The sequence below is a fragment of the Zingiber officinale genome, chromosome 8B (assembly GCF_018446385.1).
Source record: "Zingiber officinale cultivar Zhangliang chromosome 8B, Zo_v1.1, whole genome shotgun sequence".
Classification (NCBI taxonomy): domain Eukaryota; kingdom Viridiplantae; phylum Streptophyta; class Magnoliopsida; order Zingiberales; family Zingiberaceae; genus Zingiber; species Zingiber officinale.
The window spans coordinates 9,952,798-9,971,525 of NC_056001.1; the positions used below are offsets into that span (position 1 = coordinate 9,952,798).

Below are 18,728 nucleotides of genomic sequence, written 5' to 3' on the forward strand. Positions count from 1 at the left end.
AATTTAGTCATATCACTATTAGGGCTTTAAGGAAAGGGGGACATTATTGCAAAAGGGAGCTTTTTCTTGGGCGTTTGAGGAGCCGCTACCACAAGCCTTCTTCGTCTCTCTCTCTCTCTCCGTCACCACCGAGCGACGGTCGTCGGCGACAGTCACCTCTTTCCTTCCCCACGCCAATGATGTCGGTTGCCACCTCCTCCCTTTTATATGCCAACACCATCCCTCTCCTCTTCCTCTCTTCCTGCGGCCAGCATCGCCTCTGGTCCTCTTGCCGGGCGACGCCACCAAGGCCGCGCGCATAGGGAGAGTGGGCTACTTCGTTGGTTTCCTTCTCCGGCGCATGGACCCCCCCCGCTCGCCGCCTCCCCTACTGCAAGCGTTGTCTCCTCTCTATCTCTCTCGTGTCCAGGTCGCCTCTTGCGACCGCCGGCCTCGCAGCCAGCCCCGCACCTCCGGGGACTGCAGCCAGGCACGTGACCCTGTATCCCGATGTTGACAACCTCCTCTCCCTGCTCTCCGGCACAATTGCCTCTGGTCATCGCTGTAAAGGGGGTATGCAGCCGCTGCCTCCACCTCTTCTCCTTCTCCGCGGCCAGCCACGATCGTCGGTCAGGCATGCCGCCGGTCGCAGCTTTGTCGTCCAGCATCTTCATTCGCTCCATAGCCATTGGCGAGCGATCCCTAGCCGTCGGTGCCGTTGCAGGAGCCCCCACGTCAGATCTGACCACTCGACATTCTCGCCTTCCAATTTGTTGGTCCGACTCCTGATCTGCATTGTTGTATGCTTTCACCATCGATCGGGCCTCCGGGCCACTATCACCATTATGCTCCGATCTGACCTGTCGCTAGCCTTTGAGCTGCGATTGTTCTTGGCTTTTGTGTCGTAATCTTGTTCTAGCCAATGTGTTGTGTTCGGCCTGCATGCTGAGATCCAATTCCGATTTACGTGTCGATGTCCTATCCCGATCTGTGTACCAGTGTCCTATCTCGGTCTGCATGCCGAAGTCATATCTTGGCCTGCGTGTCAAAGTCATATCCCGCCTGCGTGCCGATGTCATATCCCGACCTGCACGTCGCTGTTAGGTCCCGGTCTGTGTGTCGTCTTCCAGCCGGATACTGGTCGTGCTCGACTAGGTGCTGTTAGATCCAGTTCTTCATCTTGCTTAGAGTCATCTACTCTTCCGGACCACGACAACTCGAGTAACATCCCGATCAACTCACCGATTCACCCGAGGGCACCCCCGAGCCAGGGTATGTTTTCCGTACTCGCCCATCGTTCATTTTATTATTATATTATTAGCTTGTTACTTATATACTCGTTGGATCTGCCTCGAGCATCGGGGTACTAGGGATCGGGATGACTTGGTCACTGGCTGCAGGTGGCGTTAAACAGAGGACTTCTGACGACTTGGTCAACATAGAAGACATCTCAGCATACTCCCCTCCGGGTCATCGTAATTCGGTCAACATTCCATCTACCTCACCCGACGATCTGTCTGACTCAGATTCCGGACATGATCAAAATATATATATATATATACACACACACACATGATACCCAAAAGGGATGACTAAATAACTTACTAGAATTGATATGACTACTATAGACGGTCCAATACTAAACAAACGAAGATCTCCTCTAGACGGGAGAAGATCTTCTTTTAAAAGTAGTTTAGTTCCATCTGCCATAAAACTTGAAGAATTCCCAAGGGGCCAGCATATTGAGGCCCAATACGTTGTTGTAGCGCTGCAGATATTTTTCTTTCCACCCACACAATTACTAGTACCCCTATTGTAATTCCCAATATAAGGATTAAAATGGGTACAAAGGTCCATATGAGCCCATGGACCTCTTTTAAGGATTCCGATATAGAAAAAGAATTGATAGTTTGTACTTCTGTCGTATCTAGGGACGGATCCAGAAATTAAAGATGTACTGGGCTTAAACTTGGGAAGGCTTAAATTTAATATATTAAATTATATATATTATTAAAAAATAATAAAAATTATATATATATATATATAATAGAAAAAAATTATTATTTATTCAACAAAATGTAACTACCAAATTTTAAAATATAAAAATCATTTATATAAAATTTACATCTATATCCTTAACTAACTCTTTCAATAAATTGGGCATATATAATTAAACTCATTATATTAAGTAAAATTCTTATTTGATATTGGTACTAAAACATAGGATGGAAAAATATGATGAATCCATTAGCATACACATAAGTGTATCTGATTACGTCCATTTACACCTTAACATATCACATCAATATCGTATCAAATTCGACAGACATAATTAATTAATTAGAAAGCTCATTATTCTATATGGTTGGATACTGATCCACAAAAATCAATCTATCCAAATTACATATATTTTATTATATTATTCATGTAATAAAATTATTATATGATTTGACCATTTGGATCGTCAATAAATTATTTTAAAATATGATTTAAAAGGACAAGTTAAAAAATCAATAATGAAAATATCATATGTTTTATTGATTTATTTATTTTTTCAAAATTTATTATGCAACGTGATTTGTTTCCATTTGATGTTCAATGCGCAAGCTACGTATGAAAATGAATCAGACTCATTTCAATGCCTCAGTGCAGCAGGAAAATTCAATAGGAAAAGGGTACTTGTTTGACTTTGGGGTGGGCTATAGCCCAGTACTGTCTTAATATAAATCCGTCTCTGGTCCTGGACCATCGACATCAACGCCGGCTCTACTAGCGGCCGCATATGGGCACGCACTGGGTGCTCCTCTGACGGCAAAAACTGCCAGACCGGCGACTGCGGGGTGCTGCAGTGCCAGAGCTACGGCCGAGCGCCCAACACCCTCGCCGGTAGTGAGGCGAGGTCCGGTCAGCAGAAGGTCAATGACATGTGGACGGTCAAGATCAAGGCGGTCAACACCTTTGTATCGGCACAACGAGTATCCGAGCCGGCACTACGATAGCTCGGCTAGATACCGAACTTCTGACACTCAAAGGGCTCAAGCATGGCAGAGATAAGGGTTGAGCGGTTGTCCCGCTCGATCTAAAGGTGGGCATCACCCCAGCCGGCCTGCATGGTTCCTTGGCACAGGTGGGCGGAGCCGAGATGAAGAGCTATGAGCCGAGTAGACCTTCCACTCGGCCCTGTCACTGCATCATCCGAGCGGCTCTCTCGCCCGACCCAGTAGCCGACAAGGGGAGTAGTTAGAAATATTTTCTTAGAGACTAATATCCCCGACAGGTGGCATGGTTGGTGGCATGGTTAGACAGTGAATCGTACGGTGGAAGCTTCCACTGTCACGTCAGGATATGCTCGGACTATTGAGGTATGACGTCAGACGTGCTTTTCTGACACACCCCCTTTACATGTATACTTTGAGGAACGTGTATATCTCGAAAAGCGTGTACACACATTCAGGGAGTCCTATATAAGGACTCCCAGATTTCGATGGAGGTATATTTATTCATCTACTGTAGCTACAATTTTGGCTTCCTCTTTGCTCCACTTCTTTTCGCCGGGAATCTGACTTGAACGTTAGAGGACTGTCGCCAAGAACATCAATGGGAGTCTTCGCCCAGTCAATGAGACCGTCACTTCTCCACTATCCACCAATATTGACAATATTAAACTCGTTGTCAGGGACGGATCCAGAAATTAAAGATGTACTAGGCTTAAACTTGGGAAGGCTTAAATTTAATATATTAAATTATATATATTATTAAAAAATAATAAAAATTATATATATATATATATAATAGAAAAATTTTATTATTTATTCAACAAAATGTAACTACCAAATTTTAAAATATAAAAATCATTTATATAAAATTTACATCTATATCCTTAACTAACTCTCGTTCAATAAATTAGGCATATATAATTAAACTCATTATATTAAGTAAAATTCTTATTTGATATTGGTACTAAAACATAGGATGGAAAAATATGATGAATCCATTAGCATACACATAAGTGTATCTGATTACGTCCACTTACACCTTAACATATCACATCAATATCGTATCAAATTCGACAGACATAATTAATTAATTAGAAAGCTCATTATTCTATATGGTTGGATATTGATCCACAAAAATCAATCTATCCAAATTACATATATTTTATTATATTATTCATGTAATAAAATTATTATATGATTTGACCATTTGGATCGTCAATAAATTATTTTAAAATATGATTTAAAAGGACAAGTTAAAAAATCAATAATGAAAATATCATATGTTTTATTGATTTATTTATTTTTTCAAAATTTATTATGCAAAGTGATTTGTTTCCATTTGATGTTTAATGTGCAAGCTACGTATGAAAATGAATCAGACTCATTTCAATGCCTCAGTGCAGTAGGAAAATTCAATAGGAAAAGGGTACTTGTTTGACTTTGGAGTGGGCTATAGCCCAGTACTGTCCTAATATAAATCCGTCTCTGGTCGTATCAATTATCATTTCAACGATAAACTTCTCCCATAATGATATCTATATTACCTAGTATCGTCATGATATCAGCCAATTTCATTCTTTTAACTAGTTGAGGAAGAATTTGTAAATTTATGAAGCCGGGTGGACAAATTTTCCATTTCCAAGGGAAAACAATATTGTCTCCTATCAAATAAATTCCTAATTCCCCCTTTGGGGCTTCTACTCTTACGTAAAATTCTTGTTTCGACAATTCAAAATTGGGTGAATGTTTTTTACTAATAAATCTATATTCAAAATCAATTCATTCGAAATTTTTTGCTCTACTAAAGCATCGGGCTTCTAAATTTTCATAGGGTCCGCCATATATATATATATATATATACACACACACTGAGTCATTAATATTTTAATTAGAGCATCTGCAACGGCGTTAATGCCCCATGCATTAACGTCAACGTGACATCTTGTTTTTAACGTGTAGAGATATTAATGCTGGTGTGGCGGCTTTATTTTTTACTGTAACAGTAACGCGTTCAAACCTTTGAACGCGTTAATGCTGCAGAGGTAAAAAAAAATAATAAAATATAAGCATTAACGCTTCACGCGTTAAAAGCGTTACGGATGGCCTTAATCATAATTAATTCTTTAAGACCACTTTAGTCTAAAAAATTTTTAAGAAAATATTTTTAAGAGATCCTCCCTTAATCATACACCTATTCTACACATCTATAATAGTATAGGTGTCGGGATAAGCAAACTCCAAAACAGATAAATAACTTTTAGAGCATCTATAACAACCCTTTATTGTTAAAAGTATTGAGAAGGAGGTGTTATAATACTTTTTGCTTGAACACGTTTTAGACTTTGAACGAGTTCAAGCAAAGGTGGACATGTGTATATATTTTTTTAAGTTTTTAAATTTTATTTATTAAAAAATTATAAATTTTAAAAAGTAAAATTATTATTAAAAATAATGATAATAATTTAAATATTTTAAAATATATTAATTTAATATAATATAATTTTAAGATGATTAAATTGATTGTGAGATCATATTAATGTTAAAAGGAATATGGATGAAAAAAAAAATATTATTATAATGAATATGTGATAATGATTTTTTTTTATTTTTTATAAAATAATGAATGTTATACTGATGTAGTGTTATGGATGTCTTTAAGTTAAAAAAAATCATTAAAACACTAACAAAGAAATCAAATAATTTCAGAAAAGCAATATTCTCATGATATGTTGCAAGAGAATATTTTTAAACACAAAAATTCGGATGTTAACATAAGTGTTTGGGAAGAGTATAAAGTAAACATAAAACTAGAAATAATTACCGGCAAGAAGGCAATTTTGTGGAATTCCGCACAGAAAGACAAACGAAGTTCTTGCGAAAATATCAAACCACAAATTCTGACAATAAAAATCCCCAAAAATATTAAAACCATTGGGTTCATATCCTCCACGTGGCCCTTTGTCGCCTCACAAGCAAGCCCTCGAGCTTCCTTCCGCTTCTTAATCTTTCGATTTTCCCAAATCAATCGTCTTCTTCGCTAGGATCTTCCATGGCCTCCACGACCCACCCTCTCCTCTCCTCCTCCCTCGTTGGCTCCAGACTCCGCCCCAAGATAACTCCTAACCCTTCCCTCCCGTCCCGGTCCTCCCCCGTCCGATCCATCTCAAACCGCGACCACCGTCCCCTCCTCCTTCCTCCCCTCACCGCCACCGCCGCCGCCGCCTTCCTCCTCTCCTCCATACCTCCTGTCGCCTTCGCCGACGATGCCTCCCCTCTCCCTGCCCCCACCAACTCGCCCCCTGCCCAGCTTGAGGCCGCCTCCAAGCCTAACTCCTCCTCCAACCCTTTCTCCCAGTCCCTCCTCACCGCTCCTAGCCCCCAGTCCGCTCCCGACCTCCCAGATGGAACCCAGTGGCGCTACAGCGAGTTCCTCAACGCCGTCAAGAAGGGTAAGGTCGAGCGCGTCCGCTTCAGCAAGGACGGCGGCCTACTCCAGCTTACCGCCGTCGATGGACGCCGCGCGGCCGTGGTTGTCCCCAACGATCCGGACCTCATCGACATCCTCGCGATGAACGGGGTCGACATATCCGTGTCGGAGGGCGAGGGCGGCAATGGGTTGTTTAATTTCATAGGCAACCTCCTCTTCCCCTTCCTCGCCTTTGCTGGCCTCTTCTTCCTCTTCCGTCGTGCCCAGGGCGGCCCTGGGGGAGGGCCGGGTGGGCTCGGCGGGCCTATGGACTTTGGCCGGTCCAAGTCCAAGTTCCAAGAGGTCCCGGAGACTGGCGTTACCTTCGCCGATGTCGCTGGAGCTGACCAGGCAAAGCTAGAACTGCAGGAAGTGGTAGATTTTTTAAAGAATCCGGACAAGTACACTGCTCTGGGAGCAAAAATTCCCAAAGGTTGCCTCTTGGTCGGTCCACCTGGTACTGGCAAAACGCTAATCGCCCGTGCTGTGGCTGGTGAGGCCGGAGTGCCGTTCTTCTCCTGTGCTGCATCTGAGTTCGTGGAGCTGTTTGTCGGAGTGGGGGCATCTAGGGTCCGCGATCTGTTCGAGAAGGCAAAGGCGAAGGCACCGTGCATTGTATTCATTGATGAAATTGATGCCGTCGGAAGACAGAGAGGGGCTGGACTTGGTGGCGGTAATGATGAGAGGGAGCAGACTATCAACCAACTCTTGACAGAGATGGATGGATTCTCAGGGAATAGTGGAGTGATAGTCTTGGCAGCGACTAACAGACCAGATGTTCTTGATGCGGCCCTGCTTCGACCCGGAAGGTTTGATCGACAGGTCACGGTGGATAGGCCTGATGTAGCTGGAAGAGTGAAGATACTACAGGTCAGTTAGTAGAAATGCATGTCTAATTTTATGAGATTGTTCTTTTGATGTTTGAGATTTTACTTCTTAGTTGTTAATATTGATTATCTAACAGACTAGACATCTAATATTCTTTAGGTATTATCAAACTTCAAGAATACCATGAAAATAGAGGTTGAATTTATGTAATATTTTGTTTTATACATATAATGGAAGGTGATGTTTTGTCCAACTGCATAGTTTTGCCTCTAGTTCATCCTTCATCCTATTGATGCAGTAAGGAAATGGAATAAATATAACGTTGAATCATGCCACATCACTTATATTATTTGATAGGATTTTATAGAGCCTATTCGTGCATAACATCATTTAGCTATGATCTTGGAGAAGACTATCCTCATGTGAACCAACACATCCTCCCCTACATGGGGGCTTTCATGGTAGTTAGATGAGGCTATGCAATTGGTTGTGAATTCTAATTCTTGTTACACTAACACAGATAACTAAGTGTTGGGTTCACGGGCTTTATTCAATTGACATGCTGTTAGGTTCAACTTCAAAATCCTTTATGGCCTCAGTTATTTTACTTTATTTAATTCGTTACCACATCTTCTAATGTAGCCATGTTTAAAATGGTTACCTTGTTTGATGAAGATGCACTTCACTATTAATTATCGTTGTCCATTGGGAAAGGACTGAAACTTTTTTTTTAAATATAATTTATGTTATATCACAAGTTATTGAAAATTTGGCAATGGCTACTCTAGTGAAGGCTAACACAAATGACCTATTTACAGGTTCATTCTAGAGGAAAAGCACTTGCTAAAGATGTAGATTTTGAGAAAATTGCTAGGAGGACCCCTGGATTCACTGGTGCTGACCTGCAGAATTTAATGAATGAAGCAGCCATTCTTGCAGCTAGGCGGGACCTCAAGGAGATAAGCAAGGATGAGATTTCAGACGCTCTAGAGAGAATAATAGCTGGGCCTGAAAAGAAAAATGCAGTTGTATCGGAAGAGAAGAAGAAGCTGGTAGCTTATCATGGTAAAGAGTTTATTCTGAACTAAGCTTCAAGTTTGCTGTTCCACTTAAATTTTCAAACTTAATAATAAAGATTATGTTCTTTGCAGAGGCCGGACATGCTCTTGTGGGTGCGCTCATGCCCGAGTATGATCCAGTTGCTAAGATCTCCATTATTCCTCGAGGTCAAGCTGGTGGTCTTACTTTCTTTGCCCCAAGTGAGGAGAGGCTTGAGTCAGGACTTTATAGCAGAAGCTACCTTGAGAACCAAATGGCCGTTGCCCTCGGTGGAAGGTTCCAACTATGAGCATGGATCTTCCTGTCATTGTTTAATTTTATCCGTTTCAGGGTTCATGTTGTTTAACAAATGCCCCTCGCTACATTTCAGGGTGGCAGAAGAGGTGATTTTTGGACAAGAGAATGTGACAACCGGGGCTTCAAATGACTTCATGCAGGTTTCACGAGTGGCAAGGCAAATGGTTGAGAGATTTGGCTTCAGCAAAAAGATCGGTCAGGTCGCCATTGGTGGCCCTGGCGGTAATCCATTCTTAGGACAACAGGTATTCATTTGAATGTTCAACCATCATTTCCATTTCAACTCTTGTTTATTGACCTTCCTATGTAGAGTTGTATCAGTGATAATGATATGCACGGTTGTTATCTTCATCAGATGTCATCTCAAAAGGACTACTCTATGGCGACCGCCGACGTGGTGGATGCTGAGGTTAGAGAGCTTGTCGAGACAGCTTATTCCAGAGCCAAACAAATCATAACGACTCACATAGATATCCTTCACAAATTAGCACAGCTTCTCATCGAGAAGGAAACTGTTGACGGAGAGGAGTTCATGAGCCTGTTTATTGATGGCAAAGCAGAATTATTTGTCGCATGATCATCAAATATCTTTTTGTATTTTATGCGACATAGTTGGTAGTCTTATGTTTATAATACATTGGTTACTTTGACATAAAACAACCATTATAGAACAATTTTAGGTATGGAGCCATTAAGAAAATCGTTTTCTCAGTTCATTCATAAGCTGTGAACAAGACGAGTCAAGCTTTTGGGTGTTCAAGAAATTTGTTTGATAAGATAATTAAGTCGAGTTTAAAATGAACTAAGTCTTTGAAATGATTGTTCAAGTTTGACTTGGTTTATTTTTTATAAGCTTGAATTTGTTTGAAGTTTGACTTGAGCTTGATTTATTTAGATGTTATCGAGCTCTTAATTTAAGTTTAGCTTGAGTTTGGTTCAAGTTTGATTCGTTTAGATGTTATCAAGTTTTCAATTTAAATTTATTCGATTGTTTGAAATTTTTCTTTGTTTGATTGATTATTGAGTTTGATAATTTAAAATTATTTATTTATTTTATTTTATTTTTTATTTATTTAACATATTGATAAGAATTTTATTAATGATCATGAAACGTAGATATTATTTATGAATGTTAAGCTAAACACAACTTTGTTTATTTAGTATAATTTTATTTATTTAGTTTAACAAATTATTCTTTATATTGAATAAATATAAATAAATTTTTATCAAATGAAATATTAATCTTATTCACATGCTTGATTCATTTACCGTCCTATTCATTCATGAGCTGGATCATGGTAGAATTCTTGAGCTGGATCATGGCAGTATAGAACAAATTTAATTTGACTGTTTTTAGTTGCTTGATTGATATTCAGCGTAAGTATTAATTTAATTTCATGGTTATTAGTTAGTTATTTCTTCTTTTTTTTTTATATTTCAGTAGTCCACCAAATCTATATTAAATTTCTTTTGATAATTTAATTTTCAACCTCAGACCAAACGTACAAGAGGTTTCACTTAATCATGTAATTAATTAAGAACGTAGATCCCTTTCTTTTTCCAACTTTGTAGCCTTGTAAACAATTTTGAAGATCCGACCTAATTTAGCCATCATAAGATTCCATCAAGTGACCGTTGCAAGCTCATCCCAGCCCACGAAGAAAAGTAAAGGGGTTATCTTCCTCTCTTTCTCTCTCACACACGCACACCCTGCGCACTCGCCGCTCCGACTGCATCTGGAAATGGCCTCCGAGATCAATAAGTCGCCCATTAGAGCCCTCAAGAAGTTGATGGGCAGCGGAATCTCCTCCATCCTCCGCCGAGGCTTCAACTCCTCCGAATGGTTGGTTTCTCTTCCCACCACTCTGTTGTTTCTTCCTCCCTCTTTTTTCTTTGCAAAATCTTGAAATTTGATCACTTGCCGGGGTTTTGTGTAGCAAAGCGGAGGCGAAGATGGCGATGTTTAGGATCAAGCTGCTGCGGAACAAGCGGGAGGCGCAGGTGCGGCAGATGCGGCGTGATGTCGCCCTTCTCCTCGAATCCGGCCGCAACGAGACAGCTCGCATCAGAGTTTGTATCTTTTTCTCTTGTTCGTTCACTTTTCTCTTGAAATTTACAAATGTCTTTGTTCTCATTTGTTAATGAACATTCCTTTGTGATTAAGTTATGGCACTGACAAATATGTTTCATGATCTCTCATCTGAAGTATGTTACCACATATAGTTGCTATTCTCCGTGACTTTTTTTTTTGGCTTAAAGTTAAACATGAATTTTCTATCAGCTCTGAAAGTCATTTAATATGCAGTAACTGTTGTAGTCACTTCCTTTTTCTTGAGTTGTTACATAAGCATTTTTGTACCATTGAATTTCAATTATGGGATGCTCTTCACATTTAATTATGAAGTATTTAATCTTTTTTTTTTTATTTTGTCATTAAACAATTTATAGCCAAGCTTCCCAGTATGCAAACTTTTGGAATTCTTTGAATATGTTGAACATTGTGTCTCTTTTGGTAGTTTCTTGAAAATATTTTAATCCATTGTATTAATGGCATTTGTTTGTAGGTTGAGCATGTTATACGTGAACAAAATGTTATGGCAGCTAATGACATCATTGAACTTTTTTGCGAGCTGATAGTTGCTCGCCTACCTATCATTGCCAAACAAAGGTTATAACTTTGCTATCAATCAAGTATCAGTAAACTTTGAACAAGTCCTAAATTATCCTTAACATTTTAGGGAGTGCCCGCTAGATCTAAAAGAAGGAATTTCGAGCTTGATCTTTGCCTCTCCAAGGTGCTCAGACATTCCAGAGCTTAGCCGACTTCTTCTTATCTTTGAAAAGAAATATGGAAAAGAGTTTGTATCTACTGCAACTGAACTGCGACCTGAATCTGAAGTTAATCGCATGGTGAGTTTTTGCTCCTAGAGTACCTTTTGATTGTTTTGTTGTATGTCCGTTTATTTGGTATTTTTATTTTATGGTCCACAAATTTCCTTGTCCAACCTCGAGAATGAAAAGCCATCAATCCCACATGTAGTGGACTATGGAGTGTGATCAGTCAGAGATTCAACATTAGACAAGGTATTCATAAAGAGATGTGACACTAAATTCATCCAAGGTCTACAATGACACGAGGCGATTCACCCTCAAAATGGAAGGTTAAACATGATTCTCAGGGTACAAGTAACATTGAGCTTGGAGTAGTTTCAGATAATTTTAGGACCATGTATTTTGAGGAAAAGAGATGTAGCAAAAAATCCTGTATAGAAGGAGTATGTTCAAAGCTTAGTTCTATGTTCATAACTTTAATAGTGAATTTGGCTGATTATTTTACATGCACATGGATGCAGATTTAGTTTAGAGGAATAGTGTCTGCTAACAAATACAACAGGGAGACTTATTTTCACTTGTTTTCTGCTTTTCTTTCTATTCTGCAGTTAATTCAGAAGCTATCAGTGAAGAAACCTACTGGTGAAGTCAAGCTGAAAGTCTTGAAGGAAATAGCAAAGGAGTATCAGGTTCAATGGGATTCAACAGAATCAGAGCAAGAGCTACTCAAACCTCCAGAGGAAGTTATAGTATGTTGCTAATCCTTTCTCCTGCACACACACGCAGAGTTAAACACATATTTTGCCTGCTTGCATCTGAAAACCTGTGATTATGTTGCCCAATGAATATCTGTATATCGTGTTTTGTCAAATTTCCAATTATTTGGTCTCTCTATTATAAATTTTGCAGGAAGGTCCACGGGAATTTGCAGATGCCAAAAACATTCCTGTTACATTTCCTATACGACCAAAGGATTATAACAGGTTTCTTCTTTTCTCGTCTGGTTTAAGCAATCAGTGAGTTATTTAATCTTTCCACTCAACTACCTAGGCCTAACAATAGCAGAGAATGGCAATTCAATGACCCGGCCTCAGCTGCTCAAGCTGCTTCCGAATCTGCTGGAAAAGCAATTTACGCTACACAAGCTGATGCTCGTCTTCCCAGTCAGAGTTCTCATCCATTTGATCTGTCAACACCTGTGGATACCTTGGCATGCAAATGTAGAAACTTTAATCAGGCAGAGCTTCAGAGAGAGTCTCAGGAATTAAGCCAACTATCAGGGGCATATGCTCCTTCAAATTATGAGGCCAAGGCCGTCGAGAAGAGGTTCTTCAGCTCTAAGAGTTTCAATTTATCAAACACTTTGGATGATGATATCATGGACACTGCCAACCTGAATGAGAAGAAGATACTAAGAAGGAACAGTTGCATCAGTCCGACTGTTAATTCGGAGATAAAGTTTGATGACTCAGATGGTCTTGAATCAGAGACTGATGGAGAGCAGGAAATGGAGTCACCTTCCCCTCCCAATGTACCTCCTCCAGTTTTGCCTCCACAACAAATTAATTCATTCACTCATGTTCATCCAAACTTGCCTGATTATTCAGCACTGGCTGCTCGCTTTGAAGCCCTGAAATCTCACAGGATTTGAGTTAAAACTGGTGAATCTTCCACATACCGAAGCCAAACTAACACATGCATCGAATTGCATATATATCATATTTAAGTGCTTTTATTCTAGCTGGCCAGATTCTGGCCAACAAGAATTACCGTTTGTCATATTAGATGGTCCTGTTCACTTCTAAACGCTATTGGTAATTATTTAAGGCATGATTGGTTATCAATTTTTCTGTAATTTTCAACTTGATCATAACAATCTCGATAAGCTTTAGACCATTTTGTCCTACAAAGTACTGTAATGCAATTGAATTACATTATTCTGATAATTTTTAGCTTGATCAACAGATTTTGAATTACATTATTCTGATAATTGAATTACATGATTGGTTACATTATTCTGATAATTACATTATTCTAATTGGGTCATTGCTCTACACAACTCATAGTATTTGTTGATGTACGATAAGGCTCGGACCAATCCAACGGGTTAGGAACCTGATATTAAAACTTCTATTTTTTTTTTTAAAATAAGGATGTTAAAAATAAGAATCATAGTTACTTATAAAAAAAAATTAAGGGCAATTCAGTACGATTTTATTTTATTTTTTTAAATTCGCCCAATCCAAGGGTTATTATAAACAAATGAAAAACACGGCCTGCCTGCAAATTAATTCTTATGTAGTCGAATTACATTTAACAACCAAAAGACAATGAAGAATTGAGTAGTTTCAAATTTCAATCTTATTTTTATTGTTAAAAAATAATACTAACAATTTATTTTTTTTAAAAAAATACTACCTTGGCACTATCCTTGATTTTTTTTTTATATTTCAAATTTATTTAAAGAATTTCTATTTACGAGGTCCGATCCGAACAAATACTTTTAAGCCAACGACGATGCAATTGGGTCGAACCTGATCCTTGCTCATCACCCAGGTTTTCTATAAGAAAAACCACGAACCGCAACCGCCTCGATTGCGATTGTGGAAACCCTCGCCCTCTTTGTCATCCCCAACGAGATCACGCATTTCCATGCTCCTTCCTTCGCCGTCGCCCTCGAGACGGTGATGTTCTAACACGAGAAATTTACGTGCGGTGTTTCCTCAAGTAGTTGCCGTGTTTGAGCCGCTGCAATGGTGATCTTGGGCAAGCGCCAGAGGAGCTCCGACTGTGGGATCCTCGATTTGTATCGACGCGAGGTTGGACTCCTGTCATCAAGAGCTTTCTCGCAACGCGCTAGGGCTTCAAAGGTGCATGCTTTTTCTTTTTTCCTAAATTCTATCTATCGGAAGTTCTTTATCTTCCCTTCATTTCTAGATCGTATTTTTTTTATTTTAAAATTATTCTGATCAAATTTGCACTTTCGAAGAATCTCTCATAGCAGCTGTGATTTATGACAAACTCAATTGGAAAATGGAAACGCATGGTAACAAATAATTTGTCATTGCTCGTTATATGAGAGTGGAGAGCGATAAGGTTCCTGGAAGGAAATATTCCTTTTTTATGATAATTTACTATGTCGACTAGAAAATTCCATCCAATTTGTTTATGGTTGCCCTCTTGCTCAAGGCTTGGAGTGAGGGTGTCTAGCTTTTAGTATTTGCAATTTGATTTTAACTACTGATCGAAAACTGTGAAGGTATGCAGAGAAAACAAGGTACTATTGAGTAAAATGGAGGAACTATAGACAAACATTTAGTTCATGGATATACTTCTTTCATCCATTATTGCTTTGTGTGTCTACATGTATGTATGTATTTATAAATATATAGCCTGCATGCATATTTAAATACAGCTCTGAAAAGATATTTGCCAACTTGGTGGCATTGCGAACTTCTTTCAAGATATGATGGGCGTTAAAAACTATTCTGGAAGTGGAATAGGATGGTAAATTAAGGTTCTGTGTTCTTGGGAAGATAGAGGAAGGTAAGCAGTGAAAGGGAGATAGAGAATAAGAGACAAAATAATTCAAACTGTTTACTTGGGAAGATAGAGATTTGAAGAGGTGATGATAAACTAATATGTTCCATTTTACTCGCTCTCCTAATCTTATCTGTAGTATACATTGCCATCTCTTTCCTCTCGTTTCCTCATTTTATTTTTGTTTTCTGCTGCCACAAGATGTTGACCTTTGTGAACCTGTTGACTTAATTTTGTTGGGAGGAAAATTTAGCCTAAAGGGCATGCTCTGATACCATGTGAAGTTTAGCAAATAAATCTATTGTATATGTTGTAAAGGGATAATTACATATATAAATATGGAAACTCCAAGCCTAAAATATATGTGAAACTAAACTCGCTACTCTAATAACTCTATTAATCCAATACCTCTAGCCTATTGTTAAGCTATGACTTGGAAAGAAATTCAGAATAGGGGATGATAGTGGATCAGGTACCCATATTTTTTGGTACTGCCTGAATACATATCCAGTAAAAATCACTAGTGAACCTGTCTAAATAATTATTTTAGATGATAAATGGGTACCTGCAGGCATCCGACTTAAATGGAAATATGTGGGTACCCATAAATCTGTAATTTGAAGCAAATTTGAATTTGATTATTAAGTATAATTGGTTATTGAATTAAACTTAAATCAGTCTAGGACTTGCAGATACAAGATTATAGGTTACTCATTGTCATCCCTATTGCAGAATGGAGTGCTTACTTATAATTGACAACTTACCTTATCTTTGGCGCAATTCAAGGAATCCACACTTTGGTGTTGGTGCTATGCACTTTCTTGTCTGAACTTTGTGGTCATGAGCAATGCTTTTAATACTGGAGAGTGGATGAAGCAGTGGCTGATCTGGTTCCTGGTTTTTCTGGTTGAACCATGTACTGTTTCAGTTCAAAACAGATTTTCCCTACTGATTGAACCAGTTTGGCTTCAGTTCCCTGGTTAACCAGTTGAACTGGCTTCTTCAGCTTGGCTTTGAAAAAAACAAAGCTGGTCAGAGAAAAATGTGTATTGTTGGTGCTTCTGCCTTATGATAAGAGACTGATTGGAAAACATGAAACCTACAGTAGTAATTTCAGGATGAGAAAAAATAACAAATGTATGGATTGAATTGTTAAAGTTTTACAGTTTGGACTTCAAAATCAGATTGGAAAATTAAAAGAAATTTATTTGCACTTTGTAGGGTTTATATGTCATGCAATTTGCCTTACAGCCTTCAAATTGCTTCTAACTACTTTTTTTCCCCTTATTTTCCTTTTAATTATATTGGACTTGCATGCTTATTTTTGCTTCCTTTAATGCTGGTGTTTAACTTTCTAAATCCTTGTTGACCAGGATCTTGTTCTGTATTTGGGACTTGACAGAAAGCTTAACAAGCATAATGGCTGTGTAAATACGGTGAGCTTGAATGAGAATGGGAGCATTCTTGTATCAGGATCAGATGATCAAATGGTAATACTGTGGGATTGGGAGGTTGGTACTGTAAGGACTTGCTTCCACTCTGGTCATAAAAACAATGTTTTCGAAGCACACATCATGCCTTGTACGGATGATCAGACAATTGTTACATCTGCTGCAGATGGTGAGGTAATATACTGCTATAGAATTTCCTCTCTGTTTCTTCTTTATGAGAAATGCTCTCTTGGGGTCACTAAATTTTCATCAGGTAAGGCTTGCCCATTTGCGAGAAGGTGGTCAGGTAACTACAGAATTGCTAGCTGAACATGATGGTGCAATCCATAAGGTTGCTTTTGAACCTAGAAATCCCCATGTTCTTTATAGCGCTGGTGAAGATGGTCTAGTTCAGCATGTGAGTATAATTTGCTTCTCTGCGTTTCTGCAAATTTCATATACACGATTCTGATACAGTTTGCTTGCTCTCAGTTTGATCTTAGATCCAAAAATTCAACAAAGCTCTTCATATGCAGATCGTTTAGGAGAAGAACAACTTATACATCATTTGTCAGTCTCATGACTATTTCATTAGACCCAAGAAATCCAAACTGTCTTGCAGTTGCTGGTGCTGATGACTATGCTCGGGTGTATGACATTCGCAAGTACAAATGGGATGGATCAACTAATTATGGTCTTCCATGTGAAAACTTTTGTCCTCCACATCTGATTCATCACACACAAGGGATAACAGGATTGTCTTTCTCTGATTCAAGTGAGCTGCTGGTCTCTTATATGAATGAATATATCTATCTCTTTCAAAAAGATCAAGGTCTGGGTTCAAATCCTGTCTCCTGGCTTTCTGATAGCTATCCAGATGATAACTCCAATTCAGTTCCAATATCTACATCCAACTTGAGCCAAGGGATTAAGGTGTATAAAGGACATCGTAACAGAAAGACTGTGAAGGGTGTGAATTTCTATGGACCTAATTGCGACTATGTAGTTAGTGGATCCGACTGTGGTCGCATATTTATTTGGAGAAAGAAAGATGGGGTACTTTTACGTGCTATGGAAGGAGATAAACATGTGGTGAACTGTATTGTATCTCACCCTCATACCACCATGCTTGCAAGTTCTGGAATTGAGAAAGACATAAAGATCTGGGTTCCTAACACAATGGAACCTTTCAAACCAGCAAATCTAGATAAGGTAAATATCATATAAGTTACGTAATCTTTGTTGTTACCATATTGAACTGATGTGTTAGAATAGACTTGAATGCTTACAATTCCTTGTTGATTGTATTGTGAACCTGTTCCCAATCAAGCATCGTTTCCTCTGTAGAGGCTAATTTATCTGGGGAAAAGATCTTTGTTATTTGAGATTTTTTTTTGTTTGGTATTATTGTTCAATTGGATATGGCTAATCAACTGAGCATTGACTTCATTTTCAGAAAGACAATGATGACAATGACGACGAGGACGACGACGATGACGAGGATGATGAAGGCAAAGATCTGGAAGATGATGACGACGACGACTCTTATGATTCTGATTTCAGTGATTGTGATGATGACACTGAGGAAGATGTCTTTGGCGATAATATTAGTTCCGATGATGCTGACCTGGACTACTATGTTCATTTCAACAATTCGCCGTAATAGCCACTGAGATTTGGACAATAATTTACCAAGTTTAAAGTAACCAGTCAGCTTTCGTAAACTGTTGGTGCAAAGCTAGCTACGCAAGTACAAGCAATGAATATTTGTTGCCCAACAGGATCATAAATCTCAAAATGTATTTACCTTAAAATGTCTAGTATGAAATATTAGAAGGTTCTAAACGTACATTTTACAGGGTTTGTAAATTTGTAATTAACGTAGGCGATTTGAGTCCAGTTTGCCGTATGTAATTATTCTGACATTGTCCTGATTCGAACATTATCTCAATGTGATCCAGTGATGCACAGACTTTGGTGGCTTCATTAGTAAGTATTAAATTTCACTTTGCCCTCTGTCTGTAGCTAATTAAGAGATTGAAACTTCAAATTTAGTGTGTATATATGACTACATTATGTGCGCCGATCTATTTGGCTAAGAGGATGTCTAATCATCACCTGCAAACCATCAAGAGAAGTAAGAGTATCCACACAAGTTTCCTGAAACTTATCCAAAATGTATAATTTAAGGTAAAAAAATTATTTTATTAAATTTGGATATCCACTTTTTAAAACATCATATATCAACTTCCCTATTTCTTCTCTCTCCTTTATAATATTTAGGGAATGAAATTCATTCCC

The 18,728-nt window shown here is 38.7% G+C and overlaps 3 protein-coding genes across 4 annotated transcripts; all 3 read left to right on the top strand.

Annotated features, from left to right (window-relative positions):
• Nucleotides 1-5,949: 5,949 nt before the first annotated feature.
• On the top strand, nt 5,950-9,341 carry LOC122015034 (ATP-dependent zinc metalloprotease FTSH 1, chloroplastic-like). The gene is made up of 5 exons (XM_042571671.1): nt 5,950-7,311; nt 8,088-8,334; nt 8,421-8,604; nt 8,699-8,870; nt 8,981-9,341. Exons 1-5 carry the CDS (start codon nt 6,025-6,027, stop codon nt 9,200-9,202), a joined length of 2,112 nt encoding a protein of 703 aa, XP_042427605.1. The 5' UTR covers nt 5,950-6,024; the 3' UTR covers nt 9,203-9,341.
• Nucleotides 9,342-10,255: 914 nt separating this feature from the next.
• Nucleotides 10,256-13,301, top strand: LOC122014344 (IST1-like protein). 2 transcript variants are annotated; one of them, XM_042570558.1, is made up of 7 exons: nt 10,256-10,468; nt 10,563-10,695; nt 11,190-11,293; nt 11,364-11,535; nt 12,066-12,206; nt 12,367-12,440; nt 12,508-13,301. In XM_042570558.1, the coding sequence occupies exons 1-7, from the start codon at nt 10,368-10,370 to the stop codon at nt 13,106-13,108; spliced, it is 1,326 nt and encodes a 441-aa protein (XP_042426492.1). In that variant the 5' UTR covers nt 10,256-10,367; the 3' UTR covers nt 13,109-13,301. The 2 variants fall into 2 exon arrangements, with proteins under 2 accessions (XP_042426492.1, XP_042426493.1); XM_042570559.1 differs by having other exon boundaries at nt 12,523-13,301.
• A 702-nt stretch (nt 13,302-14,003) lies between these two features.
• On the top strand, nt 14,004-18,413 carry LOC122015771 (DDB1- and CUL4-associated factor 8-like). Its single transcript, XM_042572797.1, has 5 exons — nt 14,004-14,327; nt 16,371-16,622; nt 16,702-16,845; nt 16,920-17,639; nt 17,884-18,413. The coding sequence occupies exons 1-5, from the start codon at nt 14,211-14,213 to the stop codon at nt 18,088-18,090; spliced, it is 1,440 nt and encodes a 479-aa protein (XP_042428731.1). The 5' UTR covers nt 14,004-14,210; the 3' UTR covers nt 18,091-18,413.
• Nucleotides 18,414-18,728: the final 315 nt, after the last annotated feature.